Genomic DNA, 18,665 nt, shown 5'->3' on the forward strand with positions numbered 1-18,665 from the left:
TCGATAGAGGGGGGGTGAATATCGAATAAAAACTTTCGTTGAAAAGAGTTAAGCGCAGCGGAAAATATAAGCGAAAAGAAACAAGGCTAACACAAGTTCTTTTTTACTTGGTTCGGAGCCTGTGTCGACTCCTACTCCAAGGCTTGTACTCGTTGAGTATTTTTGTTGGGCAATCACTAATAATTTGGAAGAATGTTTACAAAAATTGACGTACAGGAATTAATTAGTAAAACAAAACAATACCGACAAGAAAAGAAACTAAAGGAATGACGTGTTGTCGAAGATTCGCAGTGTCGTAGGAGCACAAGTGAGCAGATCGTTTGTTCTGAGTTATGTATTTAGGCTCCACCCCTGACCCTTCTTTTATATGATGCTCGGGGCGCCCGCAGCCCTTCAAGGCACCCTGGTGTGACGTAGCAGGCCCAACCAGCGAGCTCCACGTGTCGACGTCGCGTAAGGGGATAAAACTTGCCTCCGGGCGCTCGGATCCCCTTCGTGCGCCCGGACCTACGTTTCTCCAGAAAGTCCTTCTCCTGCAAGACAAGGTTAGTCCGAGGCAAATATATAATGTATATCCTGCAAAACAAAGTATTAGCACAGTTTATAATTTTAACATAAAGAGTATGACTTAGATTCCGTTTTTTCATGACCGGAATCTAGTCACGATCTCAACTTAGATTTTCGAAATTGATCTAAGTTGGATTGACGCCTAAGTTCCCTTCCCGGGAACGCGTCCTCACAGTTACTCCCCTCTAGTGACTTATCTTTACTTACCTGTCAGACGTCCGGTCAGCTCTTCGACCAGTTTGGATTTCTCGCTAGCTATCCAATCAACTTGTCGTCCTAGTTGGATTTTGTGTCAAATGTCCGGTCAGCCCTTCGACCCATTTGGACTTCGTGCCAGCTATCCATTCGGCCCGTCGACCTAGCTAGGCTTCGTGCCAGACATCCAGTCAGCCCGTTGACTTGTCTGGACTTCGCCTGCACACTCGGTCAGAGTGTTAGATCAACAACAAAACTAACTTAACCTAATTTTGTCATTCATCAAAACCTAGGTTAGACCGTTAGTGCTAACATCACCAACAAGTTCTTCCGATGCGATTCTTGCTTTGATATTAATTGATAGAATCTTTACGTTAGGCTAGGGGGGGTGAATAGCCTTTCTTCCAATTTGTGACCTACAATTTGTTAGCGGAAGCACAAAAAGAAATGAAATTGAAAAACAATAAGAAGACAATGCTAACTCCTCGATTTACTTGATCTCCACCTCCTTGAGATGACTAAACCCAAGGCACGCACACACCCAATCAAGCTTCACTAAGAACTTCTCCTTTTCGATCTAAGAACGAAGGTGGAGAAACCTTTACAAGATGATCTCTTCCTCTCACAAGATTTAGAATGAGCTTAGGAAGAAGAGAATGAGCGTTTTTCAGACTTGGGGTTGCTTGGAGAGCTTAACAGTATTTTTGCATCGAGTTATCTTTTGTCTCTCAAGCTTCTAACCTTAAATACAGAATGCTGGAAAATGTGATACCAGTCGACTGATGAAACATGCAGTCGACTGGTAGCACACAACGATTACTGTTCTCTTTGAAATCTGCGAGGATTATGTGCGTCATCATCTTAACGGTATTATACCAGTCGACTGATAAAACATGCAGTCGACTGGTATCTATGAGTGAACAGAATGTTTCACACTCCTACCCATCCTCTCCGGAGTTTTCCTTGAAGCCTTCCTCCTCAGCCCTTGTCCCTCAGATGCACTCAAGCCTACAACTCTTCTTCGTGCCATCATTCACATTGCATTGAGGTTTTACTTTCCTTCACTCCGTTGCTCCTTGTCCGTGGTCCCTCGGGTGCATCATCCTTCACCAATCTTCAAGGACCTGAGCCATAGAATAAGACTTTCCAACCTTGTGTAATTTTACCAATTCCTGCACCACTTAAGTACATATTAGAACCAATATAAAACCTAACTTAAATTATTTGACACACACATTAAAAACAATGATCGTCCAATTAATCCTAGGTCGATTGTATCAACAACAACTCAAGTCCTTCTTTTGCTGTTTTCATTCTTCTTCTTTTCCAATCGATCACTGATTTGAGCATCGAAGATGTCGCACCAAAGAAACCAACCTGACTTTAGCCGGTGTTTATCGTTTCAGATCTGATTGTCCCCGCAACAAAGGAAGACTTGCAGAGAATGAGCTCGAGCGAGTAGAAAAAGGAGCCATCAACGTCCAATATCCCATTTACATTGATTAACTTTAGAAATGACTGACTTGACTTTACGAAAATTTTCTATTAGCTATTAGAGTAAGTAAGGAAGTATAGCAGGTAACCCATCAGATTAACATTCTTAGGTCAATTGACTATTAAAAAAAAATTATTTTTTAATTTGTTGAAATTGAGAATGTTTTTAAATATGTGTTTTATAGAAATGGGTGAAGTATAATATTTTGAAAATGTAATATTTGGAAGGATGATATTTTTTTTAAGAATATTTGTAGAAGGATGAAAAAGTAAGCCATAATTATTTTTTAAAAAATATATATACATTGAAATTTAAGGGGTTTCAAAATGGGAATCAATTATTGTATAAAAAAATAGAAAGAAGTGAGTGTTAGGAGTTTTGGTAAAAAGAAATCGAGAATAAATAGAAAAAGGAAATAATAATAATAATAATAATAATAATAATAATAGTCCTGTTCTGAATCAGACACTATAAAACCGCTCCTCCTGTTCCTGCAAATTAACAACGCAGCAATTCACGCTCCTCCGTCGTCTTCCTCCTCCTCGATCGTCTTCTTCCTCCTCCATCGCGATCTCTGTTCTCTGTTCCACCTTCTATCGATCGCAAGAAGTAATTTTTTTTTTTTTCAATTTCGCCTAAGCAGCGATTTTGATCAGTAATTTAGTGTCTCGGTGATCGATCGAGATGGGATTGAAAGGATTCGTGGAAGGAGGCATCGCCTCCATCGTCGCCGGCTGCTCCACCCACCCCCTCGACCTCATTAAGGTCCGAATGCAGCTCCAGGGCGAGTCCGCCTCCGCCGCCCTCCGCCCAGCCATCCCTGTCTACGGTGGCCCCTCCGCAGCCGCACTCCCCCAGCAAATTCCCTCCTTTCCGCCGCTGCTGCGCCGGCCCGGGCCAGTCGCCGTCTGCGGGCAGATTCTCCGTGCTGAGGGCCCCGTGGGGTTCTTTTCCGGCGTCTCCGCCACCGTCCTGCGGCAGAGCCTCTACTCCACCACCCGGATGGGGCTTTACGACATGTTCAAGACGCGGTGGTCGGAGGAGGGCGGGACGTTTCCGCTGCACCGGAAGGTCACGGCGGGGCTGATATCCGGAGCGATCGGCGCCGCGGTGGGGAACCCTGCCGACGTTGCGATGGTCCGGATGCAGGCCGACGGCCGGCTCCCACCCGAGCAGCGCCGGAACTACCGGAGCGTGGTGGACGCGGTGGGGCGCATGGCGCGGGAGGAGGGAGTAGGGAAACTGTGGCGCGGCGCGGGGCTGACGGTGAACCGGGCCATGATCGTAACGGCAGCGCAGCTAGCGACGTACGACCAGGCGAAGGAAGCGATCCTGTGGCGGAGGGGGGCGAAGGCGGACGGTCTGGGCACTCACGTGGCGGCGAGCTTCACGGCGGGACTGGTGGCGGCGGTGGCGTCCAACCCGGTGGACGTGATCAAGACGCGGGTGATGAACATGAAAGTGGAGGAGGGTGCGCCGCCTCCGTACGCCGGGGCGTTGGACTGCGCGGTGAAGACGGCGAGGACAGAGGGGGTGGCCGCGTTCTACAAGGGCTTTTTGCCCACCGTGATCCGCCAGGGGCCCTTCACCGTCATCCTTTTCGTCACGCTCGAGCAGGTGCGCAAGCTCCTTGAGGATTTTTAAGTCGCCTTACATCCATCAGTTTCCACGATGGACGGCCAATAGAGGGAGACACTGCTTATCATTTTTTTAAAAAAATTCACATTCGTCTCGCAAATTGAAAGTTGTTTTAATTTTTTTGTAGGTTGAATTTTGAATTTGATTAATATTTTTTTTATTTGAATTTGATAATAGAAATGGAATATTCAAAAACATGTGGTCCGGCCTGAATCCATCCCCATCAAGCATTTGGAAACCCAGACCGGTTTTGAACCGGAAAATGCTGACTCACGAGGGGTTATTTCCGATAGAAACGGTCAAATTTCGATTGAACCGGACAGGTTCCTATTATTTTAGCAGAAATGATGGATCCCCAGTCCTGTTAAACAAAAACTAAGAACTAAACTAGTAGCTGAAGTTGAAAGAACACACAATGGTAAAGAAAACTCATTTTTTCAATCACTAGGGCCTAATATCCTCTCCTTCACATCTTGAAGTTTCAAGAAAAATTCATCCCTGTTTTCCTGCAAATGTATCAGTGGTTTTAGGATTTGGAGAAACAAAAAGGCGATCGAACAAAGGGAGGGAAATGTACCTTGAAGATGAAATATCTCGAGGTGAACCAGGCTGTGAAGCCGAGGCCAATAACTTCGAGGACCTTAGGAACCTGGTTCATGAGGTAGTTTGTGTTAATCAAATCAGTTTTGTAATAGCGCAAAGTTTGTTTAACAAAAATTTGGAAGGGAAAGAATACCACAGGTACAGAATCCAGTGCGGAAATAACAGCAGATGAAATCCAGAGTGCAAAAAGAGAACCGGCACCAAAGAAGAGGATGGGATAAGTGTCTTCAGAATCCATCTGCGGCACAATGAAATGATTCCTGTGAGCTAACAAAAACCCAGAATGTACAAGAATAAAGGATTGCGAAATAACATTCAAAAAAACCAATGCCAAAGTATTGGCTACATGTCAATACAGTTAGTAAATCACCAATAGATCACAAAATTACAGCCATTTGTACCTGTTTGTTTCAGTCTTTTCATTTCATGGAGGAAGGAAAGCTGGAGGAAATTAATTGGTTAAGTTCCATAAAATATTATGTTGAATTATACAAGTTTTATCAAAATTTTGATTAAAGCCAAAACATATAGAAGCAAATTTTCTAAATCCTTGCTTATTATCAACAAATATCATTTCCTAAATCCTAGAGTCGATTTAGACAGTAAGAGATGTAGCATGAGTCATGACTGATGGAAGATACAGATACACACAAATCCATGACAACCACATATCTTCCATGTCAATGGTTGTTAACTAGTCGGTCCTTTAATACGATGAAATCAAAATTCCTGCTAAAGTCTGATTTAATAACCACAGCAGGGAACCGTGAAGCATAATGAATCAGCCTTTCATAAAGATTGTATAAACCCTATTGAGTTCCAACCAAAGTCTGTTTAAATGCACAAAATCTTCATTCCAACTGAAGAAACTCTAAAAGGAGTGACTAAAAATCAAAAGGTCATGCAACTTGTAGACAAAGGGGAAAAAGAGACTTATTTTAAGTCTTGACATGCCTCTTTCATTTGTGCCATTTTTGAAACATCGGGTGGATATAGATTGCTTGGATCACTCATCTTAACATTTACACTCTCAAGCCAGAATTGATCCACAGAAACACAAACTGAACCAACACTTCTAGGAAATGAGGCACCTCTATAATCACATAATTAACAAGAAAACAACCAGATATCACAGTTAACACAAAAATCAACACTTGGTAAGTTTGAGAGATATCATGAGAAGAATGGATACCACGACAAAGTGTTGATAGGATGAAAAAACAGGTAACAAGAGGTCTGAGCTCTGAAGTTTCATTCAGACAACAACCATTCAATTCATTAAAAAACAATTATATGTAGATAATGTAGTACGTTTCAAAACAATCATGTATACAGCTTCTTCACATCAAGACACAAAATATATGCTGCTAGACCACGTGAGCAGTCAGTAAAAAAAACAGGTAACAAGAGGTCTGAGCTCTGAAGTTTCATTCAGACAACAACCATTCAATTCATTAAAAAACAATTATATGTAGATAATGTAGTACGTTTCAAAACAATCATGCATACAGCTTCTTCACATCAAGACACAAAATATATGCTGCTAGACCACGAGAGCAGTCAGTAAATAATGCTAGTCATGCTGCTTACAGAAAGTATAATGAAGAAAAGCAAGATGAAAGTTTCTTCTCATTATTGTTTAATCTGATACTTGTATTCTGATACTTAAATTTAAATACCTTAGAGGAGGTTCTTTGCAGCAATTAAGTATCTTGAAGTTGGTGTTGGCCAGATCACACTGGACCTAAGCAGTATGCCACCATGGAAGTTCCTAGCATGATTTGGTACTACTCATTGCAAGTATCATCATATTCAGGCATAGCTACCATTGTTTCTTTTCACTAGATTGTAGCTTCACAAGCATGTTAAGCTAACTAATCTACCTAAAGTTAGCATAATTGATGCACAAGCACTAACTGACTTTAGCCACAATGAAACACTAACACTGAGAAAAAAAATTCAGCAATTCATGGTGCAAAAAGAGAACCCTATAACTAAAACATATACCTTTATATCGAACTTAGACAAAGGACTGTCTGTAGATTCATCAACCGCTTCGCCGCCATCCAGATTATCTTCTCCGGATGGGTTCGAGTTCATCAGGAACGATGGCCCTTCGACCAGCTTCGGGGCATCATCGTCCACCACACCGGCCGTGGAGATCTCCTCATCGGAGACAGTAGCCCGCAGCAAACAAGCTCCAGGATCGCGAAACCCTGGATCAAAATCAAATATAAAAAGATTCAAAGGGTTTCAATCGTATCGAATAGATCTGAGACAGCGCTAAGAACAAGAACATTAAATCCCTAAGAGAGATGGTCAAGACCCAGAACAGAGCGACGAACTGGGCTGGGATCGGACCAGCGGGACGAAAGCAGAGGCTTAGTCGGAATGGGGCAAGGGAAGTGTAGGGAAAGGATGGGCGAAGTGGAGGCGGCGACGAAGGGGCGGCAGAGGTGGCGGAGGGAGAGGAGGCCGCGAGGAGGTGCCGAGAGCTCCATTTCGTTTGAGGAAGTCGACGACCCCGTGACCGTGTGTACCTGGTGCGTGCTTTATTGTGAAAAATGGTATATTATTTGATAGGCCCAATTCAAAGCCTTCGGGCCCAATTAGCTACACGTTAATAGCTTTATGGGCCCAATTATTGAATCCCTATCGGCTGATTTAACACCACACCCACCGAGTATTCCTGCCGGCCACGCCCACCCAAGCGCTTCTCTTTTTCGCCCTTCTGCCTGCCTGCCTCCTCCCTCCCAGATCGATCTGCTTCGCCGTCGAATCCGATCACGATCTCCGGCTGGTCTTCTGATACAAGCGTTCTCTTCGATTCTATCTGCGCTCTCCTCGCTATTCCATCGATCTCCATCAATATAAGTCTTTCGATTTTGCGCGTGGCGGCGGCGGTATAGAGATGGGGGTCGCCTCGGGAGCCAATTCTTGCGCTAAAGAAATGGCCATTCGAAGGAAGATAGCCAACATGTAAGTCTAATTTCTAATCATTGCTGTCAGGACTCAGGAACCCTTTTTTCTGTTTTTGTTTACCTACAAATATGCTTATGGTAGAACAGGGATACCAATTTATTACTGTAAATAAGTGTCCGGTTGAATTTTTTTTTTTTCTCTTTTAGTGCATCGTCGGTCATAGAGGAGTTATTTTCATGAATATAAAGGCAATCACATTTGAAATATGGAATAATTTTTTCAAGCAGGCTATGGTACAAGAACAAATTATATATGAATACGTTGTTAGAAATGTGAATGAAAAAGGTGGAAAGGAAGAAGGAAATTCCTTTGTTTATGAGTTTATTTCAAGGCATTGTGTTTATATTGTTGCACATGCATTGATGATGTGAACAAATATATGGGGAGAAACTCTCTCTCATGCATGGATGTGTAGGGGTGCAAATTCATGACTTGGATTTATACTGAACCAAGTTGATTCATGTGCGAGCACGACCTGGGCGCGTCGAATGCCAAATTGGTCGAGGCAAAATTTGTCCAAGCGAATGAACTAATATTTTGCCACCTGAATTTCTTTTTGCTACCAGTGTAACAAAAGCATTAATCTAAAATTAATGATTGACATTAAATCTATTAATGGTGTTTCCGTAACGTCTCGGGAATAATGACCGACATTAAACCCAACATTGAATGATCATAACTCAGTCATTCATTGCAGCCATGGGTGAGCCCTCCTATAAAAGGAGGTCGTGAGCAAGAGTAGAGAAGAGAAGCGAAAGCAAAAGAATTCTTCCACCTTCGTAACTACTTGTGATAATACTCAGGTGCATTCTCAGTTCGCCACGAATAATCAATGTTTGGTTGTGTGTGGTTCTGTCGTTGTATACTCGGAATAGACGACCCGAGAGAACCTCCAATCACAATTGGAGGTGGGGTGAATCTATTTAAGGAAACTGCGTTGAGCGCAAGTCTCAGCATCTCCCTCGTCAAATTCCTTTCCGACTCGACGACTCCAACTCCCGGCTCAGCTCCCGACTTAGCGACTCTGCTTTCAGACTCAGTCATACAAAACAACAATCTTCTTGACAACTGAGATTATCTGTTCAGTTCATTTCAATAAATAGATAAGTCTGAATTTAGTTTGTAGTATTTTTTCTCAAAATCTCGGACAACAGATTGTTCAACAATCTTGAAATAGATTCGCCTTCAAGAAGAGCAAATGCACAAATTTTCTAGAGTTTTGTTTCGGAATAGTTCATCAGCCCTTTGGATGATTTTCTGCTTATGAAGAGCAAATGCACAATTTTTTTTTTAAACAACAATCTTCTTGACAACTGAGATTATTTGTTCAGTTCATCTCAATAGATAAGTCTGAATTTAGTTTGTAGTATTTTTTCTCAAAATCTCGGACAACAGATTGTTCAACAATCTTGAAATAGATTCGCCTTCAAGAAGAGCAAATGCACAAATTTTCTAGAGTTTTGTTTCAGAATATTTCATCAGCCCTTTGGATGATTTTCTGCTTATGAAGAGCAAATGCACAATTTTTTTTTACCTCTGTATGAATTTTTATCCTAAGAAGATACGTCTGGGACAATTATTTCTTATTTTCCCCCTTCTGTAGATATAATAAGCGGGAAGAGGACTTCCCATCTCTGAGGAAGTACAATGACTACTTGGAGGAAGTTGAGGACATGAGTATGCTTTGATTCATCTTGTTCTGTACATTTACCTGTCTAACCTGTTGTTTAATTGGCTTTGGTTACCTTTTGGAACTAGCTTTTAACTTAATTGATGGAATCGATGTGGCTGCTATTGAAGCGAAAATTGCTAAATACCAAGAAGAAAATGCTGAACAAATTGTCAATTCCCGAGCACGTAAGGTATTTTGATTATTTATTTTTTCTTGGTCTAAATTTGAGTTCAGATTTTGGCCTTGATCTTCTGTCATATTCTATATAATTTGATTGACATAAATGATAGACACTTTCTTATTACGTATTATCCATAAATTACTCTGATGTCTTAATATTCTTTCACAGGCTGAAGAATTTGCTGCAGCATTAAGGGCAAGTCAATATGTTGCCCAAGCTGATCCAGTTGATGTGGTGAGTTGTGCACAAACCAATTATGATAGTTATTATCATCATCTCTGTTAATCAGACTGATGTGCTTGATACCTAGATCCATACACGTTTCCAATATCTCTTCTAACAAGGCCGTGTTTAATTTTGGTACTTTTGGAAAGAAAAAAAAAAAGATCAAACCACACTTTCTAGCTTTAGGATATATCCCAAGATTAGAAAGCTCTTTTAGGAGAGAGGACAACCTGCTTGAAGTCACAATTGCTAATAAATCACCCGTCAGCTTGAAGTTATCTATACCAACTATTATAATATGGGAGCTAGCCAACCTAAAGTTGTTATCTTAACCCCAGGGAGGGGAATTTTGGAGTCTCAATTGTTGCTTGAAAGGGACACCAAAGTGCTTTACGCTTTCATCTCTTGTATAGATAGAGAAGGTGGGGAGGGCTTTTAGGTTTTCATGGGAGTTAGAAAGCCATTGTAGGATTGAGGCGTGCTAGGGGGGGGGGGGGGGGGGGGGGAAAAGCCCCGGCGGTTTTTTCACACTTTCGGAAAACATAGAATAAACGCAGTGGAAATAGTAAGTAAAATAGTGGAAGTAAAATAATCGCTAACACGTGTTGGTTTTACTTGGTTTGGAGCCTTTGACGATTCCTATTCCAAGGCCCGTGATCGTCGATCGCTTTTGTTGGACAATCCATTATCAGTTCGAATATTACAATTATATTAAATAACAACTTTGCATTTAGTAAAATATATCGACAACTAAGGATCCGGAAAGTCGTGCTTTCGGTCGTCGGAGTCGCATCGCAGTGTCGTAGGATCGTCCTTGAAGCAGTGCACAAGTGAAGGATTGTGAGAATGAGTTATATTTGGCCCTCTACTCGAACCAACCTTTTATGGGCTGTTGAAGGCGCCTTCAACCCCCTTGAAGGCGCCTTCAACCCCCTTGAAGGTGCCTCCAGCGGTGCAGCTTATCCCCGTAGCATCAGAGATGATAACTTCCGCAATCTGCGAAAGTTATCCCTTTGAAGGTGCCTTCAAGCGCATGGAAGACGCCTTTCATCCTTGCTCTAAGGCGCCTTTAGCCGCTTGGAAGGCACCTTGGCTCCTCTCCACGTGGAGCTTCGGCCAAAGCAGCCGAGGCGCCTCCAACAGCCCTGGAGGCACCTTGGATATTGTTCATCCGAGCTTTTCTTTATGCATCTTATTTCCTGCAAGACATATTAGTCCAGATACTAAGTATATCCTGCAAGACAAAGTTAGCATAATAAAATATAAATAATAAATTATTCGACAGTCTTTGAACTGTTCAGTTCTGACTTTCAGATTTCTAAAAAATCCTACGTCAAACCGACACCTATTGTTCCCTCAGCGGGGAATGCATTCTCACGTACTCTTCTAAGGAGAAATTATCTTTTGCCAGATCAATCCTCCAGACAAACTGAACTTTTACTCAGTGTACGAGACGTCAGGACTTCATGTTGAACGCCCGATCTTCCACCCGGTGTCCACGACCCTTGGGATTTTCACCTAGTGTCCTCTACAGTAGGATTTCACCTAACATCCTCGACCTACCAAGACTTCGTTTAGTTCCTCGGACCACGAGTAGTTAGGACTTTCCATAACCTAGGGTTATCTCCCCTTAGGGTTTTCCACCTGCTTAGAATATACTAAGACTTTTACTTAAGAACACTTAGGACTTTCCTCTAAGCTCAGTCACACTTGTTAGATTACAAGACATCTTAACTTTTGACCCCTTTGTCATAATCAAAACTTAGGTTCGATCGTTTGGTGCTTCCTGCACCAACAATCTCCCCCTTTTTTATTATGATATCTTGATTCAAAAGTTAAGTAAAATATATAGCAACATATGAAAAAAAATGCAACATATAGCAAAAGTTAAGAGATTCATTCATAAAGAATATTAGCTCCCCCTTAATCCCCTAACTTTCTCTCTCCCTTAACTTTTGAATATTCTCTCTTGCTTTGACATATATCAAAAATAATTTAGGGAGGAAAAAACACTTAATTTCAAAATTTAATAGTTTAGCTTTTCAAGTACTTTAAAAAATACTTTGTCTTTGAAAAATACTTTGGAACAAAACTCTTCTTTTTGAGATAGTAGAATTGTTTGTCTTGAAAAACTTTGAAAAGGAGAGTGAAAGAGAAAAAAATTCAAATAGGGGTTTTAACATAGTTAAAAACTTGTGAAAGAAGTTTTTGAACAATATTTAAGTTTTTAGAAGGAACTTGGCTAAAAATATAGTTTTTGAAACTTAGTTTTTTCAATAATTTACAACTTTTAATTTAAGAAAAACTTAGCCTTTGTGTAAAACCTTGAAAGAATTTTTAAAGGATACCTTAAGGTTTTGAGAAAAGAACTTAGCTTTGTCTTTTATTAAAAAAACTTTGCTAAATTCTTCGATTTAAAAAACTTTGTCAAGTACTTTACTTTTGAGAATTTTCATAAAAACTTAGTTAAAACCACTTTTTCAAATACTTATTTTTCGAGATATAAAAATATTTAAACTTGTTTTTTCAAAAATATTTAAACATTCAAAAATAGTTAAACAAAAAAAACTTAGGGGGCGTTTGGTTTGCGTTTTTCACGCTGTTTTCTGTTTTCATTTTCTGAGAAAATGAAAAACGCGTTTGGTTTACGTTTTCCATGTTCATTTTTAAGAAAATGAGAGAGCGTATTCTAAGAAAACGAAAAACGCGGAAAAATCATTTTCTGAAAAATGAAAAACGCGCGTTTTTCAGAAAATGAAAATGAAAATGGGACAAACCAAACGCACCCTTAACTTCCTTTTTGAAAAATACTCTGACATTTGAAATTAACTTAACTCCTTTTTTGAAAAATACTTTGACATTTGAAACTACCTTAACTTCCTTTTTGAAAAATATTTTGATATTTGCAACTAACTTAACTTCTGTTTTCCCTTTGTGAATGCCCAAAGAAAAATTAGGTAATTTATTTAAGTATGGGAATCCTAGAGTCTATAAGAACATATTTAAAATAATCATTTAATTTCTTGATTTTTCATTTCGTCATTTCTAAGTTGCCAAACATGTTAAGCTTTTGAATTTGTGTGAGATGGAGTTAGGTTAATTTTGAAGTTGATTTTTAATTTTAAAAATTATTAAGTCTAATTTTTCAAAATATTTACCTTTGAATTTATAAAAAGTATTTTAAGTTCTAAAATAATTAAGTTTGAATTTTTTAGAATATTTACATTTGAATAATTAAATTTTGAATTTTGAAACTTTTAATTAATATTTGAAAATAATTAATTTTGAAATTAATTTAAAATTAATTTTTGATTTAAAGATTAATTAATATTTGAAAATAATTAAATTTGAAGTTAATTGAAATTAATTAAAATTTTAAAATTAATTAAGGTTTTGAAATTAGTTAATATTTGAAAGTCAATAAGATGTTGAAATTAATTAACATTTTAAAATTAATTTTGAATTTAATTAGATTAGACTAATTTTCAATTTAAACTTAAATTAATCTCATCATTTCTAAATTTTCAATCAGGGAACTTTATAGGTTTTATGAGATGATTAATTATATCTTCAAGTTTAATTAAAATTGATTTATTTACATTTAAGTTAGACTAAGGTTTAACTGTTCGTCAATTAAACATTCATTTCAATATTTGACTTCCAGACTGTGACGAGGCACTGCCTTCTTGGATATTGAACAACAACCATTTCTAGACAAAGCCTTTTAAAAAAATTAAATATTTAATTTTCTTTCTGAGAATTCTTGGTCTAACTAAACAAGTGTCGATCAAGCCTAAGTCCTTATCTATCTTAATCTAAGCATACATAAATAACAGTAAATCAAGCATCAATCAGGTTTATCTAATGAAAATAGTCTTTCTATTTGCTCTCTCTGGATCATAACTTCGATAAGGTCTATCAAAGTGGTAAATTTGATCATTGGGAATTAAATATTGATCAAGTCCAACTTGATTAGTCAAAGGGACTCATGCTTGGACTAGGTTCTTAGTTGATCGATTCACTAATGATAGGTATGATTTAAATCTTTATTTTGCCTTATATCCGAGTCCGGGTCGATTGTATACGACCTTTTGTTTTCTAAGAATCAGATCAAGGTTCTTAGAACCCAAAGTGAACCGTTCCAATGAGTCTTTGAGTTCTTTGACTTGAGTTTTTAAATTGGAATTCTCTTCCTTAAGTTGTTGGACTGGAGTTGAGGTTTCATCTTGAACTTGTTTAGTCAAGGAGCTTGAGTTAGTCTCTTCCTTAGGAGATTCAATCTCCTTTTGGAGTGACTTGACCCGGATATTAGACTTAGCTAATTTTCTTAATAAGTATTCAATTAAGTTTTATAATTCATCTACTTGAGTACTAGTGACCAGAGAACTTACAATGTTATTTGACCCTTCAGAAATGGATATGGATTCGTGGCTTCTTTTTGACTCGGTTTCTGACTCAGCTTCGGTTTTGGACTCAGACTCGGTTTCGACAACATACGCTTGTGTTGGTAGAACAAGGAAGCTTACTTGCTCGTGTTCTTTGTCCAAGTCTTCCGAGGATTTGGACCACGTTGCTTTGAAAGCCTTTTTTTTCGTTGCTTCTGGTTTGGACATTCAAGCTTGATATATCCCTTCTTGTTACAGCCGTAGTAGGTGACTTCGGACTTGGCCTTCGTGTTCGATTGAGTCGCCTTCTTCTTTTTGTACATTTTTCGTACAAGTTTCACGAGCTCGGCGGTAATTACGTCGTCGTCTTCTGAGTCTGATTCGTCTTCGAGCTCGGGTTTGGTTCGACGCTTGATTTTTGGTTCTCGCGTTCTGCTTGTTCCTACAATCAAAGCAATACCTTTCTCGACTAGGTGTGCATTAGTTTGTTCGTAAAGTTCAAATTCGGAAAGCAATTCATCTAATCTAATTATAGAAAGGTCTTTGTAAACCTTGTAGGCATCTACCATGGATGCCCACAAAGTGTTCCTCGGAAAGACATTGAGTGCGTACTTGATAATGTCGCGGTTTTCTTTTTTCTGTCCTATTGCGTGGAGGTCGTTCGACAGATCTTGGATTTTGGCATGGAGTTGACTTGTTGACTCACCATTCTGCAATTTAATATTGTATAACTTATTTAAAATCTAGTCGCATTTGCTTAGCTTAGTGTCGGAGGTGCCTTCGTGCAGCTTAATTAGTTTTCCCCATAATTCCTTGGTGCTGTTGAAGGGGCTGACCCGGTTCAGCTCTTCTTTGGTTAAGCCGCATTGAAGAGTCTGGGTTGCCTTTGCATCGACTTCAATCTTCTTACAGGTTGGTGCACCCCATTTGAGAGCTCCGTCTTCGGTGGGATATGTGAATCCCGTTTGGATAATTACCCATATTTTCACTTGCGTTTTGAGATGATACTCCATTCGGTTCTTCCAGTAGTCAAAATCCTCGCCGAAGAATAGTGGTGGCCTTGCAGTGTTGTAGCCTTGTTAGTGGGCCATTAAAAAAAACTCTTGCAAAGACAAAAATAATGGAACTTGTTCTAAGACTTAGTCTTGGATTGTAGTGCGGTAGGAAAATAAGGTAATAAATTGGTTCGAATGGTGTTGCACAAATTTCTAGAAAAAAATTTGGCCTATCGATAAATTTGTCTGGAGAGGTTATTAGCCTAATCCTGACTTATAGTAAAAATTTAAAAATAGAAAAAAGACGTAAGAATTTATTTTAAAAGAAAACGGACAAAAAAACGATGGAAAAAAATACTCGAATGATAGTTGTACCAACTCAGAGCGGTCCCGCTTTGATACAAATTGTAGAATCAAGACATGCTAGAAAGGGGAGGTGAATAGCACTCGCGGCTTTTTCGCACTTTCGGAAAACGCAGAATAAATGCACCAGAAATAGTAAGCAAAATAGCGGAAGTAAAACAATCGCTAACACATATTGATTTTACTTGATTCGGAGCCTTTGATGACTCCTACTCCAAGACCTGCGATCGTCGATCGCTTTCGTTGGGTAATCCACTATCAGTTCAAATATTACAATTATATTGAATTACAACTTTGCATTAAGTAAAATATATCGACAACTAAGGATCTGGAAAGTCGCGCTTTCGGTCGTCAGAGTCGCGTTGCAGAGTCGTAGGATCATCCTTAAAGCAGTGCACAAGTGAAGGATTGCGAGAATGAGTTATATTTGGCACTCTACTCGAACTAGCCTTTTATGGGCTGTTGAAGGCGCCTTCAATCCCCTTGAAGGCGCCTCCAGCGGTGCAGCTTATCCTCGCAACATCGGAGATGATAACTTCCACAATCTGCGAAAGTTATCCCTTCGAAGGCGCCTTCAAATGCATGAAAGGTGCTTTCCATCCCTGCTCCAAGGTGCCTTGGCTCCTCTCCACTCGGAGCTTCGATCAAAGCAACCGAGGCGCCTCCAACAACCTTGGAGGCCCCTCAGACACTGTTCATCCGAGCTTTTTTTTGTACATCTCACTTCTTGCAAGATATATTAGTCCAGATACAAAGTATACTTTGCAAGACAAAGTTAGCACAAGAAAATATGAATAATAAATTATTTGACAATCTCCAAACTATTCGGTTCTAACTTTCAAATTTCTCGGAAATCCTAGGTTGAACCGTCGCCTACTGTTTCCTCAATGGGGAACGCGTCCTCACCTACTTCTCTCAGGAGAAATTACCTTTTACTAGACTGGTCCTCCAGACCGACTGGACTTTTGCCCAGCATCCGAGAGGTCAAGACTTCATGCTGAACGTTTGATCCCGACCCGCCCAGTCTTCCACCCGGTGTCCGTGACTCCCAAGATTTTCACTTAGTGTCCTCGACACTAGGATTTCGCCCAACGTTCTCAACTCGTCAAGACTTCGGCTAGTCCCCCGGATCAGGATTTTATTGCCTAACCGCAGCTAGGACTTTCCATAACCTAGAGTTATCTCTCCCTAGGACCTAGAGTTATCTCCCTTTACAATTTTCCACCTGACTAGAATCTACTAGGACTTTTGTCTAAGAACATTTAGGACTTTCCTGCAAGATCAATCACACTTGTTAGATTACAAGATATCTTAACTTTTGACCTCTTTGTCATAATTAAAATTCAGGTTCGATTGTCTGGTGCTCTGCACCAACCGCCATTTAGTTAACCACAGTTAGGGAATACTGAGAACACAATGAAACTAATTGGCGAGTGCCTAATCAAATTCACCAGGTAAGGTTTGAACAATGTTCAATCTTCCAGTTGATTAAAAATATTTTTAAATGGCATACCTTAAAAAAAATTCTTAAATTTTGTTTCATAGCAACATATACCATATTTGCTTCGAGCATGTACTAACTTTTGCCGGTATGTTTTAGTATTTGTTGATGCCTCCTGCAGGAATTTATGTTGTATCACACTCTTAAATATTGTCCATGCATCCATGCATTTTTGAGAAAAAAAAAAAAGTTATGGAAACATTTCATGAAAAAGATGCCCTTGCTTTTGTTAGCTTGAGATTGTAATGAAATTATAATCAAATTCTGAACTTTCAGGGAGCTGGACCAAGTACTCAAGCAGTTAGCCTTGCCAATCAAGGGCAATATGCGCCTGCTGCTGTTCCGGGTGGGCTTATGCAACCGCGTCCTACTGGCATGGCACCACAGCCAATCCCCATCGGAGCTCCATCAGGTCCTATGCAAGGGAATGCAACTGAGGATGAGAATATGAAGCTACAAGCTGAGAGGGCAGCCAGAGCTGGTGGATGGACAATTGAGCTGAGCAAGAGGAGGGCGATAGAGGAAGCATACAGTAGTTTATGGATCTAGGCAGCATTCATCAGTTCAGAGATGTGAAATCGTTAGTCGGGTTGAAGGTCAATCATCATCAATCTCCATATGAAATACAAATTTTATATAGGAATCCCTTTCAACTGTTAGATTGGTTGAAGATCTCAGCCATTGACGGCTGCTTCATCATCGACAGTCGACCATAAGATTTGTGATCTACGAATACATGGTTAACAATCCCGCAACCTTCATATCTTCACTATGTTAGATGCTTGTGTTCTGCCTCTTTTTTCTCTTCTCGGCACTCAGATCAGATACAAATTGTGAATTTGTTTTGTATTCGAAGTAAATTTGTTTTATCCTAATAAGCAATATCGAAGCTTCACAACCACTTGACAGAGAAACTAATTGAGTTCGGCAGCATCTATAGAATCGAACAAGAATTAGGATTTTCATTGCTAAACATCTCTGTCACATAGTTTCCTTGATCCGAGTAACTATCGAAGGGGACTTGAGTATCTGTCTCTGCATTCTCGCTCTCATCTGCCTCCACTGTTTCATTCACATTGTGAATGCTAATGATTTCCGTGCGTTTTCCAGTCTTCTTCTTGAGTTTCTTCACCACCTCTTCTGGTTCAATCGAACCTGCCACGATTGCCTGGTTGGGTTCCATGCCTACCTTTATACTCTTCACACCTGAACGAAAGGGCTAATCGTAAAATCACAATTTTACGCGGGGGTATTCAGAGAAGGCGACGATGAGTTCATGCCTTTGATTGGTTTAAGAGCCTTCAATACTGTCCTTGCACAAGCTTTGCAATGCATGTACACTTTGAGCTCCAAGACAATTTCCTATACCGTGTACAAGTCATTTAGTAGTGGTAATTGATGAGAATAAATTACAGTTATAGTTATTCAAAGAGGGCTAAATAGTAAAAAAAATCAAATTTTTTTCTTCGAAACATTGTACTTAAATCCTCGATAGGAAGATGAATACTTTGGCACAAAATTTACTTGCAGGGGCTCTATCTTCTTCATTCTTACCCATCACCTATTGTAGAAGAAGATCGAAGCGTAGGTAAAAACCAACTTAATCTTTTTCTCTCTAAATTGGAAGGGATCGGATTGAAATATGAGTACCTGGTTTTGTTATGAAGATCCACACATTTCAACACCAAAGAACCCTTTTGTTCTTGTAATCTTGTTCTTGTTGTTCTTGTTAGAGGAAGAGATTGTAGAATTTAGAGAATTGCCTTTTCATTAATTAACATTAATTACTAATTTTCTTGTGGATTTATGCTTTAGAGAAAGACTAATTTTGTGTTGTGTACAACAAAGTTCATTAAGTTGTGA

At 39.6% G+C, this 18,665-nt stretch overlaps 4 protein-coding genes across 4 annotated transcripts; 2 read left to right on the forward strand and 2 right to left on the reverse strand.

The window, feature by feature from the left end:
- The first annotated feature begins 2,887 nt into the window (after window positions 1-2,887).
- On the forward strand, window positions 2,888-3,901 carry LOC122009832 (mitochondrial uncoupling protein 5-like). The gene has a single exon (XM_042566142.1). It carries the CDS (start codon window positions 2,942-2,944, stop codon window positions 3,899-3,901), a length of 960 nt encoding a protein of 319 aa, XP_042422076.1. The 5' UTR covers window positions 2,888-2,941.
- A 298-nt stretch (window positions 3,902-4,199) lies between these two features.
- Window positions 4,200-7,041, reverse strand: LOC122032555. Its single transcript, XM_042591866.1, has 5 exons — window positions 6,825-7,041; window positions 6,506-6,714; window positions 4,632-4,736; window positions 4,473-4,544; window positions 4,200-4,401 (listed from the first exon to the last, which is right to left on the reverse strand). The coding sequence occupies exons 1-5, from the start codon at window positions 6,997-6,999 to the stop codon at window positions 4,333-4,335; spliced, it is 630 nt and encodes a 209-aa protein (XP_042447800.1). The 5' UTR covers window positions 7,000-7,041; the 3' UTR covers window positions 4,200-4,332.
- A 133-nt stretch (window positions 7,042-7,174) lies between these two features.
- On the forward strand, window positions 7,175-17,677 carry LOC122032566. The gene is made up of 5 exons (XM_042591874.1): window positions 7,175-7,477; window positions 9,084-9,157; window positions 9,239-9,342; window positions 9,502-9,567; window positions 17,079-17,677. The coding sequence occupies exons 1-5, from the start codon at window positions 7,410-7,412 to the stop codon at window positions 17,349-17,351; spliced, it is 585 nt and encodes a 194-aa protein (XP_042447808.1). The 5' UTR covers window positions 7,175-7,409; the 3' UTR covers window positions 17,352-17,677.
- A 59-nt stretch (window positions 17,678-17,736) lies between these two features.
- Window positions 17,737-18,360, reverse strand: LOC122002814 (heavy metal-associated isoprenylated plant protein 8-like). The gene is made up of 3 exons (XM_042558158.1): window positions 18,327-18,360; window positions 18,111-18,164; window positions 17,737-18,008 (listed from the first exon to the last, which is right to left on the reverse strand). Exons 1-3 carry the CDS (start codon window positions 18,358-18,360, stop codon window positions 17,737-17,739), a joined length of 360 nt encoding a protein of 119 aa, XP_042414092.1.
- Window positions 18,361-18,665: the final 305 nt, after the last annotated feature.

This window comes from Zingiber officinale, chromosome 1A, assembly GCF_018446385.1.
Source record: "Zingiber officinale cultivar Zhangliang chromosome 1A, Zo_v1.1, whole genome shotgun sequence".
NCBI lineage: Eukaryota > Viridiplantae > Streptophyta > Magnoliopsida > Zingiberales > Zingiberaceae > Zingiber > Zingiber officinale.

Excerpts from the sequence above, each read along its gene's own strand:
- LOC122009832 (XM_042566142.1), top strand. The coding sequence starts at position 2,942 with ATGGGATTGAAAGGATTCGTGGAAGGAGGCATCGCCTCCATCGTCGCC.
- LOC122032555 (XM_042591866.1), bottom strand. The coding sequence starts at position 6,999 with ATGGAGCTCTCGGCACCTCCTCGCGGCCTCCTCTCCCTCCGCCACCTC. Across the intron at positions 4,545-4,631 it reads CACTGGATTCTGTACCTGTG|GTTCCTAAGGTCCTCGAAGT; the intron begins GTATTCTTTCCC and ends CTCATGAACCAG. Across the intron at positions 4,402-4,472 it reads CGAGATATTTCATCTTCAAG|GAAAACAGGGATGAATTTTT; the intron begins GTACATTTCCCT and ends ATACATTTGCAG.
- LOC122032566 (XM_042591874.1), top strand. The coding sequence starts at position 7,410 with ATGGGGGTCGCCTCGGGAGCCAATTCTTGCGCTAAAGAAATGGCCATT. Across the intron at positions 9,343-9,501 it reads TCAATTCCCGAGCACGTAAG|GCTGAAGAATTTGCTGCAGC; the intron begins GTATTTTGATTA and ends ATTCTTTCACAG. Across the intron at positions 9,568-17,078 it reads AAGCTGATCCAGTTGATGTG|GGAGCTGGACCAAGTACTCA; the intron begins GTGAGTTGTGCA and ends CTGAACTTTCAG.
- LOC122002814 (XM_042558158.1), bottom strand. The coding sequence starts at position 18,360 with ATGGGTAAGAATGAAGAAGATAGAGCCCCTGCAA. Across the intron at positions 18,165-18,326 it reads AGAAGATAGAGCCCCTGCAA|GAAATTGTCTTGGAGCTCAA; the intron begins GTAAATTTTGTG and ends TACACGGTATAG. Across the intron at positions 18,009-18,110 it reads GCAAAGCTTGTGCAAGGACA|GTGTGAAGAGTATAAAGGTA; the intron begins GTATTGAAGGCT and ends CCTTTCGTTCAG.